This window comes from Chelonoidis abingdonii, chromosome 6 (genome assembly GCF_003597395.2).
Source record: "Chelonoidis abingdonii isolate Lonesome George chromosome 6, CheloAbing_2.0, whole genome shotgun sequence".
Taxonomy (NCBI): Eukaryota; Metazoa; Chordata; order Testudines; family Testudinidae; genus Chelonoidis; species Chelonoidis abingdonii.
In genome coordinates, this window is record NC_133774.1 from 107,920,215 (window position 1) to 107,933,562 (window position 13,348).

Below are 13,348 nucleotides of genomic sequence, written 5' to 3' on the forward strand. Positions count from 1 at the left end.
TCTCCAGCTGCTCTCCCCGTACCGAAGCCCAGGCTCACACTGCTCCATGGGCCTTACCCCGCAGGGCTTCAGAGTCTCTCGCTGCTTGCAGCTGCACTCTCCTCTCATCAGTTGCCACTAATCATTCACTCCCCTCCCCACTCCTGTTTCTTGACCCAGCCTTTAGTACACTCTTGCAGATTATCTGCTATCACAGCCTCACAAATTAAGTCATTAATTTTCTTTTATACTGTTACATTGCATAATTTCACTTATCACCCATATTGTATCATTGCACTGTGATTCACATTTTACTTGTGGTATAACACCCCATTGGTTGCCTCCACTTTTCTGATATACTTTGTATTTGCATTGATGCCATTGTGTTACATTGTGTATAAGGCTACTAACCACTTAATACATTCTATCTAAGATTGTTGACCATTTTATATAGAAGCTACCATTTTATTTTGCATTTCTTTTTGGTACATTTTGCCATTCCACACTGTATCTAGAGTTGTTCCTATATAAAGTTGAGTTGCTTATTGACTGTACTGTATCCCATTTTGCTGAACCCCACTTACTGTACCCCACTGTTAGAACTCCCTATACTGTTCAATAAGAAGAACCCCGCCATCACTGTCTAGTGTAAACACCCTATACACCCCATCACATCGTATTTCATTGTTAAATTCCCACCAATTCCTTTTTCCTTTAATGAAGAAATTAATTGGCACCCCACTTGTGTGGTAATTGCTCCCCAAGATCCCATATACCTGCAGTCAGGGACAGGGTGTTCTAATGCATGTCAAATAGTGCCATTAAAATATTTTAAAACCATCTAAACTCTCCTAAAATACTTTGTATAATTTTATTTTGCCATGGCACAAAGCATCACAGGGGATAAAGTTTTCATTGGCTCTCATTTGAGGTACCTGCATCGCTTGCTCATGGCTTTGTTAGTCGTTAGTAATGCACATAAGTGGCAGCCTCAATTCAGCAACGCACTTGAGTGTGTGCCTCACTTTGGACCCTAGCGAGATTCCTCACATGCTTAATGTTAGACGTGTGCTTAAATGCCTTGCTGAGGTTAGTCCTGGGCAGCCCCTCATGTTCACAAGCACTAAACTCACCCACACATTTAAAGAGCATTTTTGACACCCCACTAAGTGCAGTTCCACCAGAGGGGGAAGCCAAATGCATAATTACAGTAGTGGATGGAAGCCCATTCTGCATCATATTAGAAGAGAGTTTCTTATCAGCCAAGATCTTAAGTCAAAAAGTTTATTAGATCATCACTATAGCAAGTGTCCGCTCAGTATCTGTGATAATGCCAGGATTATCACTGAATCAGGCCTCGCAGATGATTCATAAATCCTCTTTGGGTGACACCGTAAGCTCATATGCTATATTTAGTGAGGTTAACACCAGGAAAAACCCTTATCCATTAATTCAGTGTGAAAGGAAGCCTTACTATCGCAGCAAGTCATTTCTCCATCTCATTTTGGCTTCATGTTATGTACTTTAGTGCCATCCAGTGTTAGACTCTTGAAGTCATTTAGCTCAGACAGAAACCTGGTTGTTTAATAATTAGGTTTCTGATTTGCCTTTCCATTTAATTGATATGTTTTGGCTCTGGCTATCCAATTATTTTTTTTTTTATAAATCAAAATAAATTATTGCACTTTCTGGTCTTGTATTGTAAACCTTCTTAGTGACAAGTGTGAAATTTAAATTATCATAGAAAAATAAAAAAATAGGCAGAAGGAGGCTAAGAATGATCTAGGAAATTCTGTAAAGAAATAAAGAACCATTTGACTCAAAGATAATTGATTGATTCCTGAGGAGGAGCAGGTGTGGTGGCCTATGTGAAGTGACTTAGTGTTCTCAGTTCCTTTCCTGGTGGACAAGTAAACAGCTTGCCAAAACTAGCATCACAATTAGAAATAATTAGTACCCACAGATTTAAGGATCTGATCCTATAAACATTTAGGTTTTGTCTACATGGCAAGTTACTGCACAGCAAGGCAAGGTGTAAATCACAGCCACGCAGCAAAGTCCCATGTAGACACTGCAGTGAAAGTGAAAATGCAGTGAAAGTCTCAGGGCACGGTTTCGCATACTGCTACAATCTGGGATTGTCAGTGCACCGTAGTAATACCTATGTGGGACATTACTGAGTGGCAAGCCAATCCACTGCAGATTTGCACTCTGGCTTGCCTCACAATAACTTGCCATGTAGACAAGCCCTTTAGTCAGCCCTAGCCAGGGAAGTAGTCCCAATGAAGCACTCTTGTGGATAAGAACTACTCTAAGACATTTGCCTTTCCCTATTTTTTATTAAAATTACATTGATTGATTGACTGAAGATCCTGCCATTTATTACAACATAAATGACATTTCATTTTATTGCCCTTCAGGGATGGCTACTATCAGACTTAATACCGAATGCATACATACATTATTTTTAATGAGCTATGATAGTTTAGAGATTATATTTTATTGGGTTATTACAAAGTATGTGTCACCTCTAAAATTAAGTATTAAAAAAACCCAGTGGAATCATTAAAAATGTGAATGTGCCTTAACTGAGAAACCACATCACCTTATCTGTGTAACCCCTGTTCTCCCCTGCCTTTTGTACCTTTAGTTTATCCTCATGTATCGCAGCTGAACATTGATTGTAGGCTCTATGGGGCCAGATCTTAGGGCAGGTCTACACTACTGCTTAAGTCGATCTACCTTGCATTGCTCAGGTATGGGAGAAAAGATACTCCCTTCTTCCCCCAAGCAACACAAGTTCCAGTGACCTAAGCTCTGTCCACACCAGTGCTATGTAAGCAGGAGACGTTCTCCTGAGAGGGACGTTCTCCTGCTGACATAGCTTCTGCCTCTCGCAGAGGTTGAGTAATTATGCTGACAGTAGAGCACTCTCCTGTCAGCATGGAGTGTCTTCACCAGATGTACGACAGGTGCAGGAGTGCCGATGTAGCACTTCTAATGTAGACCTGTCCATACGTGTTACTGTCAAGGGCCTAGTCAACTTCTGGATGTTCAAAAATAATGAGTAACATAAGCAATAGTAATAAGGAAATGTCTACCTTGAATAAGTTACTTTAGGACTGGTTGTTTGGAGAACTTAACTCCTCCTAAAATCCATAGAGTCCCCAAGTATGTAACAAGTTGCCAGTGCAAACAGTACTTCCAGTCTGAGATGATTCTATTTCATCAGAAGCTAAAACTTTTATAGGCAATTTTTCAAGATTGGTATTTCATTAGCAGCTGCAAAATACCTGCATGCCATAAATTATACTTAGCGCAATTAACTAATGAATCCTCCCAGCATTCCTGTGAGGTCAGTGATATGATCCTCATTGTGTGTGCAAGAAGGGACAGAGAGGTTAAGGTCAAAGATTTTGCATCAGTGTTTGGGTGTTCAACTGCACCCCAGAAGGGCCTGATTTTCAGAGGTGATGACCACCCACAGCTCCCACTGACTCTGTTACTAAAATGCAAGGTCATACACCTAGGAACAGAGTGTAGGCCTGATATAGCTGCATCCTGAATTTAGAGATAATACGCCACTTGCATATGTTGGGGCATTCTTTTGACTTTAGGAATTATTATAGTAGATAAATATTTCTTATATTGTTTGAGACATACCTTACACAGTAGATTTCTTTAAATTACTTTATTCACTTGCAACTGTTTTCAGTTTGTCTCTTAAGGCTCTTATATTGACGTACATCTCTAGTATCTGGGCCCTTCCTCTCGAGTGTGTCGGGGGAGGTTTATTTCCCCCTCTTCCTTCCTCTTCATTGGCTGGCTAAATGTGGATTCATCAGGAGGGAAAATTGGAAGTGGGAGGGAATTGGTGAGTTTATGGACAAGCACCAGCACCAGAATGGTCCAGGATGGGCAAGCCCTATCTTCAAAGATTCCAAAGCCAGAAGGAACCATAGTGATAGTTCTGTCTCATCTCCTGTATAATACAGGCAAGAGAACTTCACCAAAATGATTCCTGTCTGAACTTGAGCATATTTTAAAAAAATATTCCATCTTAATTTTAAAATGGCCAGTGATGGAGAATCCACCATAACCTTTGGTAAACTGATCCAGTGGCTAATTACCCTCACTGTTCAAAATATACCTCTATTTTCGTGTCTGAATTTGTCTAGCTTCAACTTCCAGCCATTGGATCATGTTATACCTATGTCTGCAACACTGAATATCCTTAAATATTTGTTCTCTGTGTAGGTACTTCTAGACTATGATCTCAAGTCACCCCATAGCCTTCTCTTTGTTGTGCTAAATAAATTGAGCTACTTGAGTTTGTCATTATAAGGCATGTTTTCTGCCTCCTTTCTTCTACACAGGGGTGGTTCTAGACATTTCGCCGCCCCAAGCACGGCGGCATGCCGTGGGGTGTGCTCTGAAGGTCGCTGATCCTATGGCTCCGGTGGACCTCCCGCAGGCATGCCTGTGGAGGGTCCGCTGGTCCCGCGGCTTTGGTGGACCTCCCACAGGCATGCCGGGGGACCAGCGGACCCTCCGCCGGTACGCCTGCAGGAGGTCCACCGGAGCCACAGGACCAGAGGACCCTCTGCAAGCATGCCACCGAAGGCTGCCTGCCTGCCACCCTCCCGGAAACCGGCAGAGCACTCCCCGCAGCTTGCTGCCCCATGCACGTGCTTGGCGTGCTGCAGCCTGAAGTCGCCCCTCTTCTACAAGAAGATATGTCATCTACTTGCTCCCTTCTCTAGAGAGGGAAAGAGCAAAGGGCCTGCTCTCTACAGCTCTCTCTTCCTCCCAAGGGAAAAGGAAACCCTGCTGCTAGGTTTTCCTCCCTTAACCAGAGTTTGCCCAGTTTTCTCCCTCTCCCCTGGCATGACATAGTGAATATGTGCACGCAGCTGGAGTGAAGAAAGTGGGTTGGGAGTAAAAGAGTTGTTTCCTTACACAACTCCATACTATGTGTCTACACATATGTACACAGACTTTTTTGGGTGGCTATAGGCATGTTTGGAGACAAACTCCTTTTGCATTCATTTATTCCCTTGTGCACATTTATCTTCACCTGACCATATCTCATCACCCGACCATATCTCACATTGCAAGATGATGTAGTGCCAGTATGGCACATGACACCAACAACTATGGTGACATACAACCACCAGAACTAGTGAGTTCTCCTTCCCCTCTCTGATCTGTTTTAAACAAGGCTCACTACATCCCTGTGTATGAGGTGGGAAAGTGTTAACCCCCTTTTACAAATGGAAGAGAAAGTATAAGTGACTTACCCAAGGCTTCATGATGAGTTAATGACATAGCCAGGATTAGAACTCAGGACTTTCCGATTTCCAACGCTGTCCCTATTCCTGCAGACAACAATAAGGCTTAGCAGAGTCTTTCCCATTCTTGGGTCTAATTTTGAGTTTGTGACTAAACCAGATGTCAGGTGAGTGTTGCCTACTCTGTAATTTTGTAGCAGGCATTTTAATTACAATAACAACCCTGTGCATTTAAATAGGGCTTTTTCATCTGTAGCTCTCAAAACACACAAAGGTGGGCTCGTGGGGAAGAATTGGCATCTCTATTTTATACATGGGGGAGACTGAGGAACAGAGGTCAAATGACTTGTCCATGGTCAGTGAGGAAGCCAGTGGAAGAAAGGTGAGAACAGAACTTTGACTTCCTGACTCCCAGTCCCTGAGCTCCATTCGATTGCACTGAGCACAGAGCTTTATAACTAATGCAATGACTCTTCCTCCAAAACATCATAGGACAGAATCTTTTGAGAAGATTGTTTAAAAGGATATAGTGAGTGAGATGCTGCTCGCTAATAAATTATATCATTTATAAATTTTGAAATATTTTAGATTTTCCCCTCAACTTCTCTTTGTTTTTGACATTCCCATTTCCAGTATAGATCCAGTAACCCCTTGCTCACGCATGTAGTACTTATATGAGCTGTCCCCCTGACGTCCCCTTGACGTCAACAGGATTATTCATATAAATGAGTAAGGGAGTGCGGATCAGGTTCCTAGTACGGGACATACATTGTGGATTATCTGATGTAGAATTTTCAGCACAGATAGGCCTACACTTGCAATGAGGCATTGACATTTTGCAACACTGATGTCTTGGATTGGTTCCCACATAAACCAGGGTTTCGTGAAAGAATCTGCACTTTTACATCTTTTTTGTAAATGATCTTCTGGGCTTACCTGTGAAATAGCTGAACAAAATAGCACATGCTTTTGAGACTACGTGTTGTATCTGGTAACTACTGATTTATTTAATGTCATGAGTTACTAGTAGCTCACCAGGATCAACAGCAATAGCAGTATGAATGACAGGTCTTCCTGTAAATGAATTCAGAAACAGAAAGGAGAGAGTTTACAATAGTTTCTAAGAGCAAAACTTTCTGGCAAGTTTGTATGCCCAACAGCGCATTACAATCATCCTCTCTGGGAAGCTAACATTTTCTATTAAAGCCTGCCATCTAGAGGTACATGAGGCATTACCATTTTGGATTACCAATGTACAAAGTCACTATCCAGGATTAATAGACAAAAATAAACAAACATATTTTCAGATTTTCATAGGGGCGCAGTCAAGTTAAAAAAAATCACCTTTAAAAATCATTATTTATTTAGCCTTCTTAGCAGCACCTTAGAAGCATTACACTGAAATCCACTTCCAAATAAAAATGGTATTTCACCAAATTTGTTTGCATAATTTTATGCTGAGTTTCATGCCAGCTTCCATGCAAATTGTTTAATCCATTTAATGTGTATAGATTGGAATAGTTCTTGAGCATGTGTTATCAGCTTACTTATAATGCTAATGGGCTGCATTTGGAATGCTGTATACTCTTTACCAATATAAAGCTTTGTCTGAACTAGGAAAATAAGCTTCATTTGACAGTGGGCATGAAAGACGCTTCCCACAAAGTAGTCTTGAAAATGCTTGCTCCACTGGTGTGGACAAGGTCAATGCATTCCCATTGTAGCAAAGTATACTAGATGTCTAGCATGTTTTACCCCACTTAAAGTAAAGAGGCATGCAGCTCCCTCTTCCCCATCTAAAAACAAAGGGAGAAACCATTTTCCCTTTTTCCAGTGGGGAAAATGCTTCAAAACGCTGTGCTTTTTGGCTGGTGAGTCTAGGGATGACTAGGCATGGGAGTTTGAAGTTTGGGAAGGAAAGGAGCTGTGACTAGGTTAGTTAAAAAAGAAATAGAATTCTACTTTCATGAAAGAAGCAAAAATTTATCTTGTTCAAATTTTTCAATGAAATTTCTCTTTCATTTTTTTAATGAAAATATCTAAAATTAAGCTAAATTAAAATTTTTGATGTACATTGAAATTTTTTTATTTGATTAACCTCTCCAATTTCTTTTCCTTTTTATTTTTTCCATTGGAAAAGGGGAGAAAAGTAAAAATAAACAAACAAATAAATACAGAGGTGACAAAATGAAAGAAAGAAAAAACTCAAGCCTAAGAAAAAACACTTAAGATTTTTTCATTTCAATTTTTTTTGTCAAGAAAGTGGAACATTGTCGCTGAAATTATTGTTTTGGTCAATGAGCTATTTTTCATCAAAGTAACCTTGACAAAAAAGTATTTGACTAGCTCTGCTGAGGGAGTGTATGGGGCTGTTAGTCTTTCCTACCAGTAGGTGGAGCAGCAGTAGCACCTGATGCTAGAGGAAGAGGTTTTCCACCTGGGAGCCAAAAAGAATATGTCACCCTTTTAGTTCTCCTCCCATCCAATGGGACAGACAGATAAATAATGCATAAAACACACAGTGTTTGCATGAAATCTCTCCATTGAAATGTCTTAAAATCAGATGTTGCAAAGAGTGTCAGGGAAGAAATTATAGCCCCACCCATTTTATCTGTCTTGACATCAATAGAGATTCACTATCCTGGCCCAGTCTGTTTGGTGGCATTTATAGGAATGGTGTGGAAACGTTACACAACTGCACACACAGTGTTGACTGTGGACCTGAACTGCTTTCAGACACAATTCTTCTCTTGTCCCTCTTGTGAGTCAGATACCACAACGGGTGCAGTATCGAGCGATAGAGAGAGTCTCCAGACTCTTCTCCTTGCTATAGCCCAACACCCAAAGATGATGCAGCATCTCATTGACACATAATATTGAGACCTATAATGAGAGCTGCCCTCCTATTTTGATCTGCTTTAACAACTGATGCTTTCATATAAATCACAGAAACGTAGGACTGAGAGGGACCTCGATAGGTCATCTAGTCCAGTCCCCTGCACTGAGGCAGGACTAAGTATTTGTTACAATGGTAACAGTGGGAAAACCCTTTTAAATATTACAGGAGAGACACAACCATGGATAAAATGTGGCTGTTTTTGAGTGTAAAGGTAACAAAATGGAACTGTACCTGATGCATGTGTACAGCTGCAGTGTATGGGATTGTGAGGTGTGATGCTAAATATGTACCTGGATAGTTAATTATGACCCTTAATTCTTATTCTAAAAGGTCTGCAAAGTTTCTTATTTTTTACTCTAATCCTTTCAACTCACACTGCATTTTCACTCTCCTTCCTGTAACTCCCCCAGACATCAACCCCTTCTCTTCTGTCACAATCTCTGACCCACTTGCCTAGTCCTTCCATTCTAGTGTTCCATTGCCAACAATCCAAAAGAAATCACCCTCCTTCCCCAACCTTTTCCCCTGCCACATCTATAACAGCCACTCTGGAAAGTGCAAAAATCCCTTCCCTCAAAACCAAAATTCCTCAGGAAAAAGAATTCTCTCCAAAACAAACATTCCCAACGGAAAAGCAAAATCCCTTCTACTGTTTCCACACCCCTGAATTTATAGATCTGCCTTCCCGGCTTGGTTCAAGCACTGAGAGACTTTCCTAGTCCTTCCTCCCCCCTCTCCATCCCCATGTAGTCATTAAGCACACCACTTGCAGTGAGGGCCCCACTGACCCCTGACCAGAGCTAGGGAAGAGGCTGTGGGACCAGAGGTCAATGAGATGTATTCAAAGCTAAGGGAGAGGAAGCATACGGGCTGATTGACACTTTCAGCTGTTGCACCTGCCCTGTCCTAAGTGTGTATTGTGCACTGGAGGCTAACTGTTTTGGTACACAGTATGGTGCTCCAGTATCACAGAATCATAATCAGTAGTCCCTATGGATGCCCTATGCCATTAACTTTTGGACTCCTGATGCCGTTAGGGTTGGAAGCTGGTTTGTAAGATGAAGGACAGACCCAGGACCCAAAGGAAAATAATAAATCAACTAGAGAGGCATAATTTCACCTTTCCCTCGGAGTAAAATAAGTGATCTGAAGTCCTTCAAGTAGAAATGGTCCCTTCTCAAAACCTTCTGATGGTTTTTCATGAAGATGCTGTCACGGTTCTCTTTTCATTTGCATGGCTCTGTTCTCTAAAGCCTTAGATACTAGGGTTATATAGTATCCTTAGATACTAGGCCTGCCTTACCAACCTGGACTCGGGTGCAGCTAACCATGGCCTGTTTGCCTTCTGAATTCCAAGCTCTCTGCTCTGCCAGTCCTCCAGGTTTACTGGTGACATGTGAGTTGTTACTTAAAGGGAAAACAATACCAAAAAGAAAACAGGATGGAAAATTCTAAAACAAAAGAAGAAGAGGCTAAAGGAAAGGAGTGGAGCACACACTGGGCCATGTTCTGCAGGCCATACTTGGGCAACTCTTCCAACTGAAGTCTATGGAAATTTTGAGCAGCAGAGATTTTAGCATTTGGACTATTCATTTTAATACTATTTACAAGAGCAATTGGAGAGAGAATCCCACCCCCAGGGTCCTGTAACAGTGATTTCAGGAGAGGGACATAATTTAGCTTGTAAATAATTTCAATGTGTCTAGAGACCAGAGTGCCCAGGCATGATAGCTGCCAATGAAAAGCAGTTTCCAGAAGCTATTGTGCCTTTAGCACAGTTATTTCCTATTCTCAGTATCATAAACAACAGTGGTATCTCAAGGCCCACTTGTGCTCTAGGGGTTGCTTATAGGTCTCCCACTCCATTGCTTTCACAGCACCATACCCATTAACCCCTGAGACAGAACTCTCTGTTGATGTAGGGATCTATTAGAGTGGGGAGCGAGTGAGCATGCGGCAGCCTGGGGTATGAGCAGGCAGGATGGAGCTGTGAGGAGGGATAGGTGTATTTTCCTCCAACTAGCAAACACTGAAGATTAGGAAGGAACTTTAATAGAGCCAGGAGCTGTATTGACTTTCCTCAGGAGCCTTCACTGTCATAGGCAAGCTGCCTTAAAGACGACCTTGAATCTCTGCAGGGATTGGCTGTGGCACTCGAGGGATCTTCAGAGGTGATGCAAGGTTTCACATACGGAAGAGGTGGTGTGGGGATGAGACTAAGCATCAAAGGGTTCCCTTGCATCGATTTCCATATAAGGGCAAGACCTAGCCCATACATATCACTACACTGTTACCGTGGGCAAAGATAGACATTTTCCTGGCAGCCACTGTCTCTGATGAAAGAGAGAGAGAGGGGCACAGTTCCTCTGAGGTACATGTGATTTGACTATTATATGCTGCCCAAGGTTTAAAAGCCAGAGTTGGTGCTGGGCCACTGAGTGGGCAGGCAGCCTCATGGAATCCATGGAACTGTAGTAGGGATATTGACTTGCACCTTAAGCTGAATGCATCATGGTTCCAGAGGCTGAGGCTTTTTAGGTCATTGCACCAGGACCCTGTGGCTCTAGCAGAGCATGCTGTTGCCAGTGCGACTCAGAGGGACACTGAAGACCTTTTCAACAACTCCTTCCCAAGGCTTCACATGGCCATTGCTGGGAGTGCTAATGCTGAATTACTCTGGGGGCACATGAATAGAGAAATTTTAGCTCTAAAACTCGGAACGTTGCTGACTAAATTTCTCTCCTTGGTCACAAGTTTTCCACTCCTCCCTTTTCCAAAGGAGAAATGCAGGGTGTGTGTGTCATCTCTGTCTTGCTCTTTGTTGGGAGGTATTAGTCTCTGGAATTAGTCCGCTCATCCTCACTCTCTGGCTGAATCTCAGTGACTACCAGTGTTCCACATGGTTTCAACCATCTCTTTGGTAAACCATCTCTCTGCTTTTTTGGCTGAAGGTTACCATGAGCTGAAACTAGGAGGTTTGCTTCTTTGGGGAGGACCTTGGATCTCACAGGAGGAAGAGGACTTGGCAAAAAGTCAGAACTCACAGGAAAAAAGCCATTGAGCTGTCCTTTTTTTTAAAAAACTTTTTTTTTTGGGAGGGAATGGTTGCCCCCCTTTGAAGACTGGTCTTTTTTCTTAGCTGTTCTACTTTTCAGGCCTTATCCCATGGGGTGTACTGTGTGTCTGTATGTATTTTGCTCAAGTCCCTGAGCTTGATCTCATATGTAATTGGAGAGGAAGTGAAAGGTACATTCCTGAGAGAGCATGAATACTGCTCTTGGGAAGAAGGAGCATCAGAAACGATCTCAGATTCCTTGTTAAGTCACATTTCAGAACCTGGAAGACTGCTCTGGAATTTTTCTCTTTTGAGGTGGATTGGGTCAGGATGAAGAATTCTTGATCAGCAAAAAGAGTCCATTCTCTTAAGTCCCAAGTGGTGAAGAGAACTGACACCCTCTCACAGAGGTGTCTCCTGAGGACTCTCTTCAGATGTGGGGCACCAATAAGCTCTCCAGACTCTGAGACCTTTTCTTAAGCAGAATGAGGGGCTGCAGTCTGGAAGCAGCTGTGCCACAGCTGGGACTGCAATGGATAAAGCAGGAAAGCTGAACTGCCACTCTGTTTACACTGCCAATAATTGGAAAATCAGGTGTGTGGGCAAAAGAACTGTTGCCAAACCCCAGAACACCATGCAAAAATCTGAACTGCCTCTGGTATTTACAGAAGTTCAAATGTCTTGTATTGAGGAGACTCAGGGTTCAGTAATGTTGGCATACCCATGCATTTATCATTTTTGTGGGTATAGGGCAGTGTCCTAGTTTTGAAAACTAGCTCACGAAGTCCATGAATCTATCCTCAGAAGTCACCTAACCAAGTAGTAGATATCCATGCACTGACCTTTAGATAATTTATATAAACCATTTTGGTAATGAATGTAGTCCTTGTAAAAAGTACCCAGAAGTCAGACAATAGCACTGCAAATTCTCTGCACTGCCTAAACAAGGTGCCTCAACTAGTCCTCCTCTAGAGCCAAGAGGGTAGTACAGTCTCCATGTCCATTCAATCCTTGAGTCTGACAGCAAGGGTGTTAATTAGAGACTTGTGGTTTGGGGGTTTTGCAATATGAACATCTGTCCCCAAAGAACTAGGCTAAAACCAACTCAGTGAACATAGCTCAACTACAGAGCTGCTCTCCTGGCTTGCCATGCAACACGTGGGATACAGCAGCAGGAAGAGAGGTGTGTGTGTGTGTTTACAGTATATGAGCAAAATTCTGCACCCAGAACATTTCAGAGGTTTCCCATTAAAAAAACACTGGAAATCATTTTTATTTTGGTGAAATATTTCTTAAACACAGTTAAATACATTGGACTCTCAACACACTCCTAGTTAGAAAACAAAAATACAGCTTGCCTAATGGTCTCTGAGGCCACTGAATACTTTTCCATTTTATTATTTCATGTTCTTGATATAAAACAAACCCATTCAAGAAATGCATGCCATTTTGTGCAGAGACATAATAAAGGCTGGGATTTGCAAAGGACTCAGAGGGAGCAAGATGTCCAATTCAATGGATTTGGACACAAAACTCCATCTCAGCTAAAGTGTTTTGAACAATATACCCCTCTCCCTCCCCCAGTGTCTGGGCCATTTTATGCATACACAGTGCACTCACTGATTTGTACAGTTCCTATGGTTTACTGTTCACATCAGTGACATCTCATCTCCTCAAGGTTTGCATTGGATTTCTTTACTAATGTACTTGAAGGAAAACCATTTTTAAGTTTGCATTGATTTGTGGCAATTTTAGTGTTCAGCAATCAAATCTACATGTTTCCTCTTTAAATGAGAATGTAATTAATTCCACTTGTTCAACAATTAATTAGTTCACAGAGTCTTCTTCCTTCTATATTGAACTTGACTAGTGACAGTTTTCTATATGAAGGGGAAAGATGACAGGAGCACAAAACATTTCCCAGCCATTCTGTATAAAACCCTTTCCAAACATAGTTTGCAGCAGTATCATATGGTTTGCTTCATAAGAGAACTATACTCTTCTACCAGTTTCTTCTTCTCATTTAGTTTTTCCAGTACTGCATCCATTAAATACGAAGCGAAAGGAAACTGAAAAAAAAATAAGAAAAATGATTACTGAACTCTATATTTCCTTCATACGCTA

At 41.8% G+C, this 13,348-nt stretch overlaps 1 protein-coding gene across 1 annotated transcript in view; it reads right to left on the reverse strand.

Moving 5' to 3' along the window:
• Nucleotides 1–12,456: 12,456 nt before the first annotated feature.
• Nucleotides 12,457–13,348, reverse strand: part of CNTLN (centlein) — a 617,317-nt gene continuing 616,425 nt past the window's right edge. Inside the window, exon 27 of the mRNA XM_032801780.2 lies at nucleotides 12,457–13,293. Coding sequence (XP_032657671.1) covers nucleotides 13,192–13,293 — 102 coding nt within the window. The 3' untranslated portion in view covers nucleotides 12,457–13,191. The remainder of the gene's footprint in view (nucleotides 13,294–13,348) is intronic.